The 17,522-nt window shown below is 35.8% G+C and overlaps 1 protein-coding gene across 1 annotated transcript; it reads left to right on the top strand.

Moving 5' to 3' along the window:
* The first annotated feature begins 10,692 nt into the window (after positions 1–10,692).
* On the top strand, positions 10,693–11,990 carry LOC143438836 (olfactory receptor 10D3-like). The gene has a single exon (XM_076924520.1). It carries the CDS (start codon positions 10,929–10,931, stop codon positions 11,865–11,867), a length of 939 nt encoding a protein of 312 aa, XP_076780635.1. The 5' UTR covers positions 10,693–10,928; the 3' UTR covers positions 11,868–11,990.
* The last annotated feature ends 5,532 nt before the right edge of the window (positions 11,991–17,522 follow it).

Here is a 17,522-nt window from a genome sequence, read left to right as displayed (position 1 = left end):
CTAAAAACCAACCAACCAACAACAAAACAGAGTAAAGAATCTTGTCATTTGCCCAAATTTCTCATTAAATATTAGAAAAGGCAACATTTTCATTTGTAACTGCTATTAGAGATTAATAATCTGTGAAAGTGAGCTATTATAGCAAAATTATAAGATTAAAATTTACACTAAGATTAATAGGATTTAAATCATGTGAGTAGGCCTTGTTAAAGTAAGCCACTTTAAAATTATAACTGTGTATAGAAGAGGGTAAGGTAAAGCCACCATCAAGAAATATTGAGATAAGACAAAAATGGTACTTTGTTGTGATTTGGCTAAGGTTACAATGAAATATGTGCTGTAATGAGTCTTTCATATGCGTGTTTTATTTATTGTAACACTAAACCTGTGAAATAAGTGGCTACTACTTTATCCCTATTTCTCAGTTTTTGATTGACAGGCTGGGCAGTTTGCTAAACATTACATGGTCCTGCTCTCACTGACCACGAGTTGGTCTTACACCCCATGCTACCTTTGCTCTTCTGCCTCTCCTGTACAGCAGAGGACATGTGTCCCCTGCAATAATGTCTATTGCCATCAGTTGTTGACATTTACATAATGGGCCTTAGTTTTAATTAGGTAACCGAAAGTTCACAACAGAAAACGCTTTTGCAGAAATTTCTCTTACAACTTACGTCAACGTGTCATGTCTCTCAAAGGGAATCACGGAAGCTAACTTTTTAAAAATAATTAATCTCCAGAGTGTCATACTTCAGATGCATCTAGTGCTCATTATAAGTTTGACTTTTTCCCCACCAGTTTTGATTCTCATGTGTGAGGGAGTCACAAGGCAAGGAAGGTTAATCACTGTGCAGGTTGGCTTTAAGTAACGCAAATGCTTGTTAAAGTGATTGTGCCTTAATTTCTCTCTGGAATGTTTCTCCAAGGGAAAAAAAGTTGAATGAAACATACATATCCCAACACACAGCTTCCTCCCCACACATTTTAATTAGTGGAATTATAATGGAAAATTAGTAGAATTATAATGAGAAAAGCTCATTCAATTTTGCTTCCGTCTGATACATATATAAGCATGACCATAGCTTTATAAATAAAAAATTATTAATGAGTTTAAATGCTTTATTATGCACATCATTAAAACAGAGAAGTAGCATTTTAATTATCATGGGAAGCAATTGTTTTATATGTGATAAATCAATAGGACACTAAGATGTCAAACAATGTAAATAGCATAGAAAACATGAGAGAAAAATGAGGAACACGGTTGTCTCAGGAGGCCTGGTAACACAAACAAGTTCAATGACTTCTATTTTTTCTGTGTTTCTATAATGAGGCTGGTTGTTTCTAAACTACTCTATTAAAAAAGATTAACAATATTTCCCTTAGAGAAACTAATAATAAAAATTTCCCTTGCCACTTACTATACCACTGAACAGTTTTTATCTGCAATTAAAATATTAGTGATCAGTCAGAATTTTTAGCACAGCTTCAAATAGTTGAGTAGTCTCTATGTTAGGCTCCTCTCACCTCAAAGAAGCATTAGCAGAATTTATCAATCACATTTCAGTAGACATAATTGGCTTTGGCCAGCACATCGCACACACACAAAAATTAAGACTAAGCAGTTTAAATATACAACAGGACCAGGGTAAACAATTTGAGACTTGAGAAGGTCCAACTTGAAAACCATGAATATGTGGTTTGAATTAAGTAGCTAGTTGCTGATTATTTATAGTAGTGTATGCTTTTAAAGTATGTTATATCACTACCCACTTCTGAAAATACAAGGTTGGGTCTAGTTCATATTCTTAGATGTTTTCATGTAAATAAGGTCAATTTATTATTTTATATAAGTATACAAACATCACACACACACACACATAGGTTTACAAACAATATAATCATTGTAAATAAAAGTCATATTCCTGAAACCCAATCGAAGAGAAACTACTTTTCTGTTTGTCACACACTCTTATTAAAACATAAGTAAAGTTTGGCTAAATTAATGTATTAGATCATTAATATGAGTAGGAATATTTTGAGGCCTTAAAACCCTAAGTGGAAGACAGAACTCCTTCCCTGGTATATAAGATTATGCAGTCATTTTATAGTGTAGAGAGCGCCCTCATCTTTAGAAAGTGCTTTTAGCATTAGCCATTATGGAATTCCTATCTAGTTGAAATTCCTGTTTGAGTCTAGGATTTAAAAAAAGACAATTACAGTGCAATAAGAGTAATATTTTTAATAACACCTTAAAATCATTCAGAACCCATAATAAATGAAAATCTGTCTTGTGATAGACTGATAAACAATATGTTCTTTCTGGAGTGTTAGAGACAAGTAACATTTTAATATTATCTGAAGCAATTATTTTGTGTGTAATAAACTATCAGAACACTGAAAGATCAAACTATATCTCCATGTAAAATGAGAAACTCTGGTATCTCAGAGTTTCAAATTCAGGATTTAAATGTAGTGCTGTAGATGACCATAGAGATAATTATAGATACTGATTGCTTTAGAATAAGATGTTATATTATCTTGTTGCCTGTCTTATCACTGTGTCTGTTGCAATTTCCAATGGACAGGGACTGGGTACCTCTATGCATCTAATGCCACCAATTCCTTCTTCAGGTTTTTTTCCCCACAGTGGCTTGGTGCCAGAGTCTGGGCACAGCTGAGTGTCTTTAGCCATTTGTAATATGGGGCTGGATAGTTCCTTGTAAATGATATCCTTGTGGAGTTGTCCCACAGCCTATGCCAATTGTACTATTTTAGAGCCACGGCTAAGCACTTGGAACTCAATGGTGATCAGAGCTAAACAGAAACATTTAGACCAGACCCACACAATGCACTGTAATTGTCTTATTTTTGATTCCCGACTTTAAAAAAAATTAAAATAGATTGGAGTTCCAGTATGGTTAATGTATAAACTTATGTATTAGTGAAGGAGTTCTGTGTTCCAGGTAGGGGCCTCAGGACTCAGAATATTCCTACTCATTTTAATTAACTAATGCATTCATTTAGCCAACGTTTACTTACAATTTTTTTTTTTTTTTTTTTTGGTTTTTCGAGACAGGGTTTCTCTGTGTAGCCCTGGCTGTCCTGGAACTCACTCTGTAGACCAGGCTGGCCTCGAACTCAGAAATCCGCCTGGCTCTGCCTCCCAAGTGCTGGGATTAAAGGCGTGCGCCACCACTGCCCGGCTTACTTACAATTTAATAAGAATGTGTGAAGAAACTATAGAGAATAAAAACTATGAATCAGGCAGGTTTTCGTCGAAAGTATGAAACAAATTGCACACAAATGATCATAAGAGCAGTCCACTTAAAATTTGAAGTGGCTCCAGATGAAAGAAGTCATTCTGACCTGGAAATGTCAGGTAAGCTTGAAGAAGGAAATGACACATAAATCATTTTTAGTCGCTGTGAGGATTTGAAGTTTTGGAAAAGTCAGACATAGAGAAGATTTGAGCACTAGAAAAAAATGCAGGAGAGGCAAAGGCTGAGGAATCATAAGATGAGAAAAAAATTTGGTAAAAAAAATCCTTGGCAGTGATAACGAACAGTTGTGCACTGGTTTGTATATCTATAGCATTACAGTTTATGGATATATGAGAGTGCACGTCTACTTATAAAATCTTTGGCTTTCTATAAAACAGAATGTCCTATTCCTTGGACTAGAATCCGAATCACCTTGTGTTTAGGGTTTCTTTAAATTACATTTAGGTTTGTACAAATTCACTCTGTGATTTTACATGCTAACATAAATTGTTACATTATGTTTTCTGGGCTGTTCCCTCTGTTAAGTGACATATGACTATGCTTTACTTTTGCTTTATGATACTATTACCAGACAGTATTTCTAACGTTTACCTTAATGACAGCATATAAAAGGTTTGTAAGTTTTTGGCATTAGCCATGCTAGAAACATTTGTAAAGGTTCCAAAGAAAGGCTACAGTAGACTTAAAATCGATGTTAATCTGTTTTTGTGTGTGCCTCCCTTTGTCTCTGCATTTGGTTTCCATGGATACCTTTCTGAGAAGAGCCAGTGAATCAGCAGCTGATGAAAGCTGGTTCACAGGGCCTTGTGAAAGCAGACCTGAGGCGGGTGGAGGAGGTCAGGGAAAATGTAGCCAGTGAAAATTGCAATGGCCAGATGATTGTCACAACTAATGAAGGTGATTATCTGACAGCCATAATTCTCCTCCTGTATAACACCCAGTCGGTTCATGGTTCACAGAGATATGTGAGAGTAACGCTGATAGCCCTGTTGTAACTCCCGGGGAGCCATATTTAATGTGTAGCATCCGTATCTACCTCTGTCACTTCTGAGACTTGATCTAGCTCTGCTTTGGTCTTCACATTTTCCCACGGGGCCTTTTCTCATCATAGCCTCACTTTGAATTGACAGCTTGTCTTCAAATTAAATATATTTACTTCAAAATTCAATAGTTGGACCAGTACAATTCATTTTTTTTAAATTTATAAGTAATTTTTAAAAATTTTTAAAAAATCAAAACATTAGGCTCACAGATACCTTATTAAATCATTCAACCTTGTATCACTGTTATTATCAAGTATAATTTGATTTTTCTAAACAATACAATTTGTTCAAATTAGTCCTTTTATTAGAACCCCGTTTATTCTATAATTGTTTCATTTTTCATTAGTTCATTATGTTTTCTTGTGGGGGAGATGTTAAGAGCAAGACTTACTTATATGCAGTTTTGTTTGAGAAGAAGAACACATAAGAAAATCCGCATCAGCCTTTTTTTTTTTTTTTTTTTTTTTTGGCTTTGGAAATTCCATAGTTTTGTTATGTTGGTGGTGGTTGTTGGTTTGTCTTAGTGTTACTATTGCTGCTATAAAACACAGTGGTTAAAAGCAACTTGTGGAGGAATGAGTTTATTTGGTTTACAGACCCCGAACCACAATTCTGTGAGGAAAGTCGAGGCAGGAAATCGGACCAGGCACAAACCTTGAGGCAGGAGCTGATGCAGAGATCACTGAGGAGGGCTGCTTCAGTACTGCTCCTGATGGCTTCCTCAGCTTGCTTCCTTATAGTATCCAGAACAATCAGCCTAGAGGTGATACCACCTACAACAGCTCGGGAATACAGTTGAGCGTGCTGAAGCCTGTGAGACTGCTACTTCCACTGAAACAAAGGAACAAACTGTGGTGGCCAGTTTTACGTCAACTTGACACGGGTTAGCATCATCTCACACAAGGAAACCTCAATTGAGAAAATGCTTACATAAGATGGGGTGGTAGTCAAGACTGTAGGATATTTTCTTAATCTGTGATTGATATGGGTGGATGCTGCCCATTGTGATTCGGGATTCGTAAACCAACATTTATTTATTTCCTTTATAAGGATTTCCATCATCTTCATATAGTTGCTTTTAAAGCATTTTCCCTCGTCTATGTTGGAGTGTTCAGGATCTGCTGCAGCAGGATGGCTGGTCTCTAGTGACAATGTATTTTCCTGGCTATTATTGATTGCATTGCTGCACTGGCACCTAGGCATCTGGGTTTGGGGTGGCTATAGGTCGAGGCACTGCTTTCTGAGTTTGTCTTTGTTGAGTGGGTGTTCGGTTTCTATTTCCTCTTTAAATTTTCATGTACTGTGATGACTGTGTGTTGCCTGTTTTATTAAATTAGTTGGCTGATGTTTTCACAGGGAATGCCTGACGGTGCTTGAGGTTGGGGTACAGTGACAAGTAGGGGAAGGATGTTAGGGAGTAATGGTCCTGATCTCGGGGATTCACAGGAGATATGAGCCTTGGGGGAAATGAGGCCTTGGCTAGTGTTCTGTTGAAGTGCTAGGGACATGTCTGAGGGACAGGGTCTGGGGATTGCCAGAGAGAGTAGAGAGGTCTTTGCGCAGCCTACCTGGTCTTCGGGCAGGTATGGCCTGTTGTTAAATAAGGGTTGTCTGCCTGAGTTGGGGTCTGGGACACATTGAAAAGTGGGGTGAGGGAGGGCAAGAAGGGACAGATTGTAGGATCCATAGGAGATGTGGATGCAGAGGAGAAGAGGTTGCAGCTGGTGTTCTGTTTCTGTGCTAGGGAGAAGCCTGATTGATTGGGTTGGCATAATGCAAGCCAGAGAGAGTAGAAAAGGTCTGTGGTAAGATGACCTGCTCTTTTCAATTTTTATTTTCATGTGGAGCTGGCACTTGGGGTAGGAGTGCTAACATGGAAAACAAATCAACACTAATGCAAGAAATTCACACAAGGAGAAAAATTCATTCATTTAATCATTTATTAATTCATTCACTCACTCTTCATTCATTCATTCATTCACTCACTCACAGATATCTGAGAACACTTTCATGCCCCAGGTTCATCCGAGTCCTCATTACACGTGGAACATTAGCTTCAAGTGTAAAACTACCTTTTCAGAGACAGACGACCTGAAATGCCAAATGAGCAAAAATCCGAAGAAATATAATCTATGAAAAAAGAAGGAAAGTATTTTTAGAAAGATATCTGATGGAAACACGTGCTTGATTTGACAGAGCGCAAAACACAAAAGAAGAAACATTTTCTTGAGAAATGAGGAAGCAGGCATTGATGCAAGGAGGAGATGGTTATGACTGGAGTGGCCTGTGTTAAAAGGGTGGCATCACTTCTGAGTGCTACATAAAGGATTGCAAATGTGGGCAATAGCAGTGTCAAAATGGTGCTTCAAAAGAATCTAAGGGAGCTTCCAGAACTATCTGAACACCCAATATAGAGTCCAAAGAGCAGCAATGCTCTTTTTTTTTTTCCAGTAAGATTTTGACATACTTGTGAAAGTGTCTTCCCCTACTAAAACTGTCTGATAGTTGTAAACTGTCTGTACATTGTAGGTAGAATGAACAAATGCATTTGAAGACCTGGGGGAAATCAGCTCATCTTTTAGTTACTGATTTGGTGGCAGTGCAAACGGCATAACTTTTTAGGTTAACTGATATAGTTATTACATATGCTTTATGAGTATATTGAAAAATGCTTAAACTAGGAACCATAAAATGTTAGCAAGATTAAAATCAACAGACAGTAGATATTCATAATAGTCCATGTTGATTCACATTGATTTAAGGAAGCATCTTCATCTCATCACATGTTGTAATTTAAAAATGTTGTTAAATATATTAATTGTATGTTTGTAAAAAAAATGATACTACAAATGAAAGTCTGAATTTTTAGTTTTTAAATATGACTATTATGTCTAAGTTTTTTGATTCCTGTTATATTTGGATGTATTTATATTTTACTATTTTATCTTTAATTGGACCTTAATTTTTATGGCTTTATTTCTCAGTTTTAAATCTTGAATCTATGTCAAATTGGGTTCTGTTTGTGATAGGGTAAGAAATTATTTCCATTTTGATTCTGAAAACTACAAATATCTGGGTTTCCCAAGGTAGTCAGTAATTTACTACATCACTGTCTCCTCTGTTGCTCTACAATGACATTTTCTGCTTGAATTTAGCATATTGGTTCTAGCAATAGAAGGTAGCAGGGGTGGTTGAATGAGATTAGATTGTAAACAGCTGTGTCTCCCATCCATCTCAATGGTATTCTTCACTTTGTAGTATTTTGGTTTGATTTCCTTGGCGAAGGCACTTCACAGGTTACGAACCCATACTGTCTCAGGTCTCAGTTGGAGAGTAGCCCAGAGGTTTCCCTGGTGGGCACTTCAGGTATGATTGAAGTCCCAGTTCCCAACTGGCAGCTTTACAACAACCTCATAAGGTTCCCTGGCAGAACTCCTGATATGCAATTAGGTAATGCTTAGATTCCCAACCCATAAAACTGGAAGATAACAAATGCCTTTCACCCACCAAGATCTTAATTAACTAATTGCACAGTTGGAATAGAATGTATTTTGTGTGAATATTTATATTTTATGCTTATTAGTCAGTTTTTATAAATATTTGTTACATTTTAATAACTTACTTTGAGTAATTCATGTATAGCTACTCCACATATGATTCTGTTTGCTTTTCTGCACATTAGTTGGGTAAGTGTCTTTTTTGTTTTTTCAGAAATCATCATCAGAGAGCAATAGTTTTCAGTTTTTTCAAATAGCTAAATTTTGGCAGTTAATCTTTGGTTTTTCTCTATTTCAATATCTTATGTTTTATTTATTTTCAGTTGTTTGAGAATATGAAGTTTGTGTTTTTTCAAAAAAGATCAGATTATAAATATATGAAATTCATGCAAAAGAGGGTTAAGTTTACAGCAAATTTTCTTATTTATTGCAGATTTTAACATATTTTGACTAATGTGTATAAATACTTAATTCTGGAAAAGTCATGTGGAGATCTACTTCTGCTTTTGGAAGTCACTTTTTTTTTTTTTTTTTACAGTTGAAAAGCATGTTTATCTGGAAATCAGAAATTGGAGCTATATTTCCAAATCAAGCTAATAAAAATTAGAATATTTTTGTCTGCTATTATTATGAAGGCCTGCCACAAACACTGGGCATATACAACCATCCAAGATAATGTGAAGGCTTGCATTAGGATTGGTTTAGGAAACTGGCACAGCCATGTTATCACCGTATCATCGGGTGGTGAAACACAGAGTGAGAAATGAGAGAAAAAGTAATCTGGGGGGTTCTTCCTTGTATATAAGAACATTGCTTCTTTTGGATCAATCACCCTTATAACCTTAACTTTAATCAAGTTCCCTCTCAACAAGATGACCTAGTGTTTTGAGGTATTTTATTTATGCTTATACTTTTGGAAACCCAATTGAGTCCAGAGCAAGAAGTATGAAAATTGTAGACTAAAATATTTGGAATTGGACATTTGAAAAAGACTGAGGTATATGGCTGACATTTGATAACCTAATAGTAGGTAGTTATGCTGAGGGGTGATATCTATATGGGTCCCAGACTGAATTATAGCCATTGTATTTTTCTTTCTTCCCAGGTCAGTCATGGAAATAGAATGTCTGGATATGGCTCTACCATTTTTACTTTCATGTTATTATTTAAAACAATTTCAAAGTAATGCCACTAAATGAGGCATTCTTAGAAATATCTTAGTTGGATTCTTACTAGTATCTGATTATTCTTTTTGTCCAGATACCTCTTGGAATAACATGCATTCTCTGGTTCTGAAGGGCTTTAAAGGACTCCAAGAATATTTAAATTTCCATATATGATAAAATAATGAAGTTGCCTGGAAGACATTTTTGTCGAAGATGGAGGTACATTCATTTATTTTGTCACTGTCCCTGTTGCTTGGCTAATAAGAGCTTTAGTGAACATGAGAGATCCCTCAGTGGTTTTTCCAAAGATCTCCAATTTCAATGTGAATTAACAGTCATAGAAAGACCAATGGACAGAAGCTTATAGAGAAAACTTCCTTCTTGTAAGTCATCTAAGCATCATGTTCATATCTGCTCATAGTACATGTTATCCATAGAAGAGAATTTAAAATGCTTGTTTACAAATGATCTCAGAATTCAGAATGTATAGAAACATTCACTGATAAAAATACAACATAGCAATTGTTTTCTATTTTTTCAATCTTGCTTGCACATCCGCTCACAAATACTATTCTTAATATTTCCTTTTACAAAGAATTTGTGCTTGATTCAAAACGCTTAATAAAATATAAATTCCCAATAAAGCCTGTATCTAGGTAGCTTTATTTGCATTTCTATTAAATGGATGACAGATATTAGGAATGGGTATTATAAATATATGTGTGGCTCTTGTTTGTAGCCTATTCCTTTTCTTTGTTCTCTCTCTCTCTCTCTCTCTCTCTCTCTCTCTCTCTCTCTCTCTCTCTCTTTCTCTCTCTCTTTCTTTCTTTTTTTTTCTATGTAAAACAATAGAAAGTGTTTTCCAGTTATGAGGGCCAAGTAAGTAAATACTTAGTGGAATGTAGTAAAAGCACAGGTAGATAGTATCAACTGCTTTACAAGGTTATTTAGGAAGATAGCTATCTGATCTTTCACATAAATATTTGTAAAGAAAATCAATTTATCTAGGTTTTCTAGGCACTGATCTATTTTATCTTGAGAGCTTTAATTTCTCAGCACTTAATAATGACCAGTATTATACTTTCCACCAGGGCTAAAGTTATAATGTGACATAATGCACTCCTAGACTTCACAATCATGTGTATGTGCACATGTGCTTGTGTGAAAGTCAGAAAGAGACATTAATCTTTCATTGTTTGCTAAGGGAGCAAGAACAGAAATAATATTTTTGTCTGGTCCAACAGGTGCAGCAATATGAACAAAGCCATCAAAGATGTCATACATTGGAAAGACTGATATCTAAAAAAAAAAAAAAAAAAATTTAGATTTTAATTTCTGCCATTAACCTGTATTTAGCTGAGTTGCTTGTCCTATCCAATACTTTAATATTTACTTTGTTCCATATCCAAAGCAGATCATTCTGTGAGAATTAAATGAGCTGAGATTAAATAAACCTGTTTTGAGTTGTCTAGTAGTAATGAGTTAATCTTACTTCATGAACAAAGGGGTAAAGTCTAAGGCTGTTTTTAATCATGAATTGCAAATACAACGGTGTTGAAATTGTAGTTCCTAACTCTAGTGATGTGAAAAAATGTTTTAATTATTTTGAGGCTTGATATCTCTCCACTATGGTGAAGGAACAGCATATATTTATGTGGATATTGTCCTTACTTTCTCAAATGTGATCTTCACTCAGGGTTAATTTAACGAGAAACATCTGTATTTGGAATCAATACAGCAAAACTATTTCATGGACGAAACATTCAGTTGGCTATAGCAAGCGTTTTTGTAAATTGGATCACAAACGATCTTTCTGTGGCATAGAGTCAAAACACTGCCGGTTGCATTTCATTTTCTTGTCATGTGCACCCTGTGGATACTGAGCCAAGACATTCTCCACCACCCTTGCTTCTTCTTCCTCTCTTAGAGCTGCCTCTCATGGAGATAAAAAACTGCTCAGTGGTGACTGAGTTCATCCTCCTGGGAATCCCACACACAGAGGGCTTGGAGACTATGCTTTTTGTGTTATTCCTGCCCTTCTATACCTGCACCCTGGTGGGAAATGTGTCTATCCTCATGGCTGTTATTTCCTCTACCCGCCTTCATACACCCATGTACTTTTTCCTCGGGAATTTGTCCATATTTGATATGGGTTTCTCTTCTGTGACCTGTCCAAAAATGCTCCTTTACCTCATGGGGCTGAGCAGACTTATCTCCTACCAAGACTGTGTCTCTCAGCTCTTCTTCTTTCATTTCCTTGGGAGCATCGAGTGCTTTTTGTATACAGTGATGGCCTATGACCGCTTTGCTGCCATTTGTCACCCTCTACGGTACTCAGTCATCATGAATTCTAGGATCTGTGTGGCACTAGCTGTGGGCACATGGCTACTAGGATGCCTCCATTCCAGTGTCTTAACTTCCCTCACCTTCACTTTGCCTTACTGTGGTCCCAATGAAGTAGATCACTTCTTCTGTGACATACCAGCCATCTTGCCATTGGCCTCTGGTGATACCTCCTTAGCACAGAGAGTGAGCTTCACTAACGTTGGTCTAGTGTCTCTTGTCTGCTTTCTCCTGATTCTTGTATCCTATACTCGAATCACAGTCTCCATCTTGAGAATTCATTCAACTGAGGGGCGTCAGCGTGCCTTCTCCACCTGCAGCGCCCATCTCATTGCTATCCTCTGTGCCTATGGACCTATAATCACTGTATACCTACAGCCTACACCAAACCCCATGCTGGGAACTGTAGTACAAATTCTGATGAACTTGGTAGCACCAATGCTGAACCCTTTGATCTATACTTTGAGGAATAAGGAAGTAAAGATAGCCCTGAGAAAGATACTGCATGGGAAGAAACCAATATCTGAGGGTTAGAAAGATAAAATGATTGAATATGTTGCCCTGGAATTCTTTCTATGTCAAGATGTAAAATTTTAATGTGAAATCTTCATAGATGAAGGTAACTTGGAACATTTAAAACAAAGAGTATTATTTAAACACTCCACAATCTCATCTTTTTGTATGTTTATAGGTTCTGCTTATCCAATAATAATAATAATAATAATAATAATAATAATAATAATAATGATAATAAAATCACTTGTGTGACATAACATCAATCTTGCCATTGGCCTCTGCTGATAGATCCTTAGCACAGAGAGTGAGATTCACTTATGTTAGTCTTATATTGGCTTAGTCTTAGTTATTGTTATTTGCCTTTTTTGGAAGTAGTATCTACTCAGAAAAGAATGTCTCTCTCACAGAAGCTTCATCCACTATATGTAAGACAATCTTAAGCAAAAAGACAAAAATTACAAAAAGAAAAAAGAACAGTAATTGAGCAAGAGTATTGGGATATCTCTCAATCTCTAAAGAATAATGAGACTTTCCCTCATATATGTATATGTATGTATGTGTATGTATGTGTGTGTGTGTGTGTGTGTGTGTGTGTGTGTGTGTATTTTTTCTCCACCCCCCTTTGGGTAGTAGTTTTAAATATGTTCATTAAAGTTGACAAATTTAGCTTTAATTTTTAACGTTAATTTTTTTCTTTTTAAAAATTTTAGATCATAATATAATTACATTTCTCCCTTGCCTTTCTTCACTCCAAACTCTCCTATCTATCCCTTCCCACTCTCCTTCAGATTCACGGCCTCTTGTTACTCTAATTGTTATTGCATGCACACATGTATCTGTATATACACATCTATTCCTAATTATAACTTCATCTGTATAGCATTACTTGTATATTACTGATCATTTGGCACTGGACAACCAATTGGTGCGCCATTTTCTAAGGTGCACCATGCCTCTCTCCTGCTTCCAGCTTTCCTCAGTTGCCTATATTTCTTTATGATCTGCAATTCTACATACACACAAAAAAAACCTAAGCTCTGCTTTGTGTACAAAAATGTGTTTTGACATACATGCATATTGTGGACTCATTAAACATAGCTAATTTGCACATATATTATCTTGCTAATATTTTGGGGTGAAAAAAACCCCTGAAAATCCATTATCAGCACTCTTCAAATATTATCACTAACTGTACTCAACATGCTATGCAGTAAATATATTGAAATGATTTCTCCATAACTGAAATTTTTATCCCTTAAACAACATTTTCTCAAATACAAATGCCCCATTCTAGTTGCTACATTTTCCCTCGTGCTTTCAAGAACTGAGTCCTTTTAGATTCCGTAAGTGATGTTCTATCTTGAACATTTGTTTTCTACCCTGGCATTGTTTACTTTATGACACTGTAGGTGTATTCCTATGCTTCCCAGCTATTTGACAGACTACATTGTAAGGCTGAATATACTTCATATTTACATGAGACATATTTTCATTACCTATTAATCTATTGAGGGACACTTAAGTCAATTGCAGATTCTGTAACAAATAATGATAAAAACGAACATATCTTTTTCACACTTTCTTTATATATTCTTACTAATCTGATAATGGGATTTAGCAGGTATTTTGGGAACATATGGTAATTTTACTCTCAATGTTTTGGAAGAAGCTTAACTGTTTTCAGAAATGGATGTGTCTTTTAATTTGCATCCCTACTGTGTAGTTGTTGTTTTCCTCACCAGTATGTGCTACCTTTTACTTTTTAACCTAATGCATTTGTAATAATAGCTATTCTTCTAGATAGGTCATGATGCTTCATTGTGATTTTGATTTGCATTTCTTACTACTATTAGACTTACATTACAGTACTAGAAAAAAAAAGCAGTTGCCCCTTTCCCCCAATGTAACATGTGCTGAGTAATTTTTGCATGTGCAATGTTTACAAGAACTCCTTTGATTATGTGAAGTACTTGCATTGATACTATCTCATTCTATACATAGAAAATTCATAAAAGTCACAAAGAATGAGACAGTGAGCAGAACCAGAAAACAATGGACACCTATAGGAGCACTGAGACATAATGTGCACATTGATTTAAAAGAAAACTATAGTTAGTCTAAACGGTGAGTAGTTGGGAAGGATGTCATAAAGAAGGAGTGTAGGGAGTAACAAAGTGGGGAGTAGCCACATTAGTTGGTTTCATACCATGAAGTACCCCATATTAAGGTGAGTTATATATCCAGTTTGACCAAATAAGATACTACATGATGCTTAAAACCACACAGTTCCCAAGGTATTCTTCACTATAAAAGATATTACATATACATTTAATTTTTTTATGAATCTAAGGAGAACTTATTAACAGCAATAATATTACTGGAAAGAGTTGTAAGGGTCTGAGAATCGCTGAAGGAAAACCCCAGAGTCAAATAGTATGCAAAAGGGGTAAGTGTATGTTTTGTGGAAAACAAGCAGCATGCAGGGATCAGCCAATTGCACAAAATGGCGATGGCAGGCTGTGCTCACAGGCTCCTAGGGGAATCTTAGGAATGGTTAGGTCATTTTTAATATGATTGGATATGTCAGTCCTCATAGAAATTTCCGGAACTGTCTCAGTCTTTGGGCTGCCTCTCTGTTAGCTAGGTGTCAGGGGTCTTGCTAATTAATGGTCAGTTATCTGTTTTGTGTTGTTTTTTTAAGAAGGCTTGCCTACTTCTTTGGAAAACTGAGGCTTAAGGCCCAACATGGCTGCCTGTTCTAAAATGGAGTGAGTTAGATTCTCTCAGAGTGAGTGGCCAAATCAATTAAGTATCCATTCATTTCTATGCCAATATTAGAGTCGGACATAAAACCAAGAGTTCTCTTCTGTCTTGTACTCTTATGAGATATTCTTACTATCAAAAGCACTCCGATCTTTGTACTATAAGATGTAGAATGTCACAATCTGGCTACTTGTCTGCAAGGACCCTTTGTTCTCCCTTATCTTAGGCCATGCAGGAACCTTATGGTAGGATAAGAGTGAGAGCCTACAACAGATCGTGAGACAAGTTTCTGTGACCAAATTTGTTTTTCTCCAATTCAAGCAAACAATGTTCTGTTTTGTTCCATAATATACCATAAAGCAATCAATATCATGGGTTCCCATTTTCCAAGCTTAAACTAATCATGACTAAGTATGATTAAGAGATGCTAAATTCTGTGATATGATAGAGATGCTGGATTTTGCGACAGTAACTAAAGATTGAGGGATAAGTCACAAGTACAAGTGAGTGCCAACCTAAAGTATGTTCTAAGTGAACATACACCCTATTACACAGGATCAGATAAAAGATGTTCTCATTTTGGGGCAGAATTTTACACAATGAGTAGGATATGGTTGACACTCAGGATTTTAATGTAAGTAAACCAAGAAGATGCTAGAAATGTAGGTCACAGATTGGGGTGATTATTATCACTGAGTTTCATATACTAACAATCCCAATCCATCTCTAGTCAGTGCTCTGAATCCTCATGGTACTTGTTCTTTACTGCATTGTGATGGTTAGTTTTGAGTTAATAACATGGGAAGGGAGTCTGAGTGATAAAGGTCTAGAGTAAGTGAGTCTGTGGCAATGCTTGTGAGAGATTTTCTTAATTGGGTTGATTAAATTGGGGAAACTCACCGTGAATGTAGGTGCCACATTGGCAGAGACCTAGAATTAGAAAACAAACAAACACTAGAACAAGGAAAACTGGCATGCTTGCTTTATTTAATTGCTTTCTGCTCTTGACTGAGTATAACATGACTAGCTTCTTAAGTTGCTTGCTAAGATCAATAGTGAGTTTGAATTGCAACACAACCCATTTTCTTCCTTATATTGTTTGTTGAGAATATATTATAACAACAGCAGAAATGAAATCAAGATGATCAGCCTTTGAAGAAATTAAAACAAATTTATCTTCTACTTCTGCTAATTATTTAGGTCCTGTGGTCATTGATCAAGTGACAACATAGCTTAACATTTAAGAAGTATATTATAAATAATATTTATTTGGTTGCAGAAAATTGAAAAAAAAAAGCCAAGATTCTATTAGATTAATTTGTATCAATCTAATGTTCTATATTATTTTTCAGTACCATTTTGTGTTTTAAACATTTTCTGTATCTTGTTAATCTCATCCATGTAAATAATGAAATATGATCATATTAATCCTACATACATTTCTATTCTTACACTCTTTAAATATTTCAACACATAACCTTCCAAACTTTGTATCTTAGTTCAACTTAAAAAAACAAACAGACAAATAAAATTCCAATAACCAGGTAGTGCTTCTCAGGGTCATCTACTAGAACGTGAGAAATCTACAAGTGGCTACATCTTCAGTAAAGAATGACACCCCCCACACATACACACATACAACAAAACAAAACAAACAAATGAATAAAATCTAACTACTGACTTCATGTATTGAGGCCAATAATATCTGTGCTAGGGTTTATGATGACATGACCTTTGCAAGTCTTATGCATGTAACCACAGCATTGCATAGCACTCTTCTATACCCTTATGTTTTTATAGTCTTTCTATCTGCAATTTCTGCAAAATTCCCTGAGCCTTGGTGGTTGTTGATTGAATATAGATGTCTAATTGGGATTGAATTCTGAGGCTTTTTCTGAGTACCTATACATCTTTCTGTTAACTGCTATTAACTGCATAAGAAGCTCTGCTAGACATGGTTGAGAGTAGCTCAGGTCTATGGGTATAAACATAAATGTTTAGAAGGCAGTTTGACAGCATTAATGTCCAGCCAAGTAACAATAGCATGTTTCTCTTCTAGGTCCTATGACCTTTTCAACCTTTGGTCAGACTTATAGTACCAGGTATGAAATTCTATCCTTGAAACAAGCCTTAAACTTAATTGAAACATGGTTATACTACAACAATTGTGCCACTATTGCACTGGTAGGTTCACCTTGCATAGCAGGTCAGTATTGTAGTATTCAAAGTACAATTTTGGGTAAGACTATGTATATCTTTCTTCCCCAAGTATCGTGCATAGCACTTTTCAATAATATGATAGCCAGACAATAGAAAGCTTCTTGGTTGTTTAGAATTGACTTCTCTATGTCCTTCAGCAAAATTTTGTCATGTCTTCAGAAATGGATCCTTACCATATGTTCATGATGGGTAACTGGTGCAAATAAAGAGACCCTGTGCTGTTTTAAAGACTTCTGGGGCTTTCTAGACTAACTCTTAAAACAGTACCCTCTACATTGAAAATACTTGTATTTTCATCTAATAATTCAAGACTTCTGGGTACAACATTGTCTACTGCTATAGAGTAATTATTTCCCTTTCCCTTTCTCTTTTAGAATTGTACTTTAAAATTGGCTTACTCATTAGAGGAATTCCATAAAGCTTTTACATAAGCTGTTAGTTTTGGGTAACCTAGCCACCATCCCTTACTCTCTTCCATCCTTCATCAATCCTTTAATTCTCAGTGTTTCTACACCTTGTTTCTTTTCATGTGTGTTCTACTACCCTTGAACTTTTCTTTTAAATTGCAGAATAGGCTAATAAGCTTCCATACCCCTTTTCTTTGGATTATCCCCTCTAACCTAATTTTTTATACAAGTATTTTTTAATTGGATACTTTATTTATTTACAATATAGATGTCATCCCTTTTC

The sequence above is a fragment of the Arvicanthis niloticus genome, chromosome 26 (assembly GCF_011762505.2).
Source record: "Arvicanthis niloticus isolate mArvNil1 chromosome 26, mArvNil1.pat.X, whole genome shotgun sequence".
In the NCBI taxonomy this organism is placed as follows: domain Eukaryota; kingdom Metazoa; phylum Chordata; class Mammalia; order Rodentia; family Muridae; genus Arvicanthis; species Arvicanthis niloticus.
Note: the sequence above shows the minus strand (reverse complement) of the source record. Positions and strands in the feature narration are given on the sequence as shown.

Excerpts from the sequence above, each read along its gene's own strand:
- LOC143438836 (XM_076924520.1), top strand. The coding sequence starts at position 10,929 with ATGGAGATAAAAAACTGCTCAGTGGTGACTGAGTTCATCCTCCTGGGA.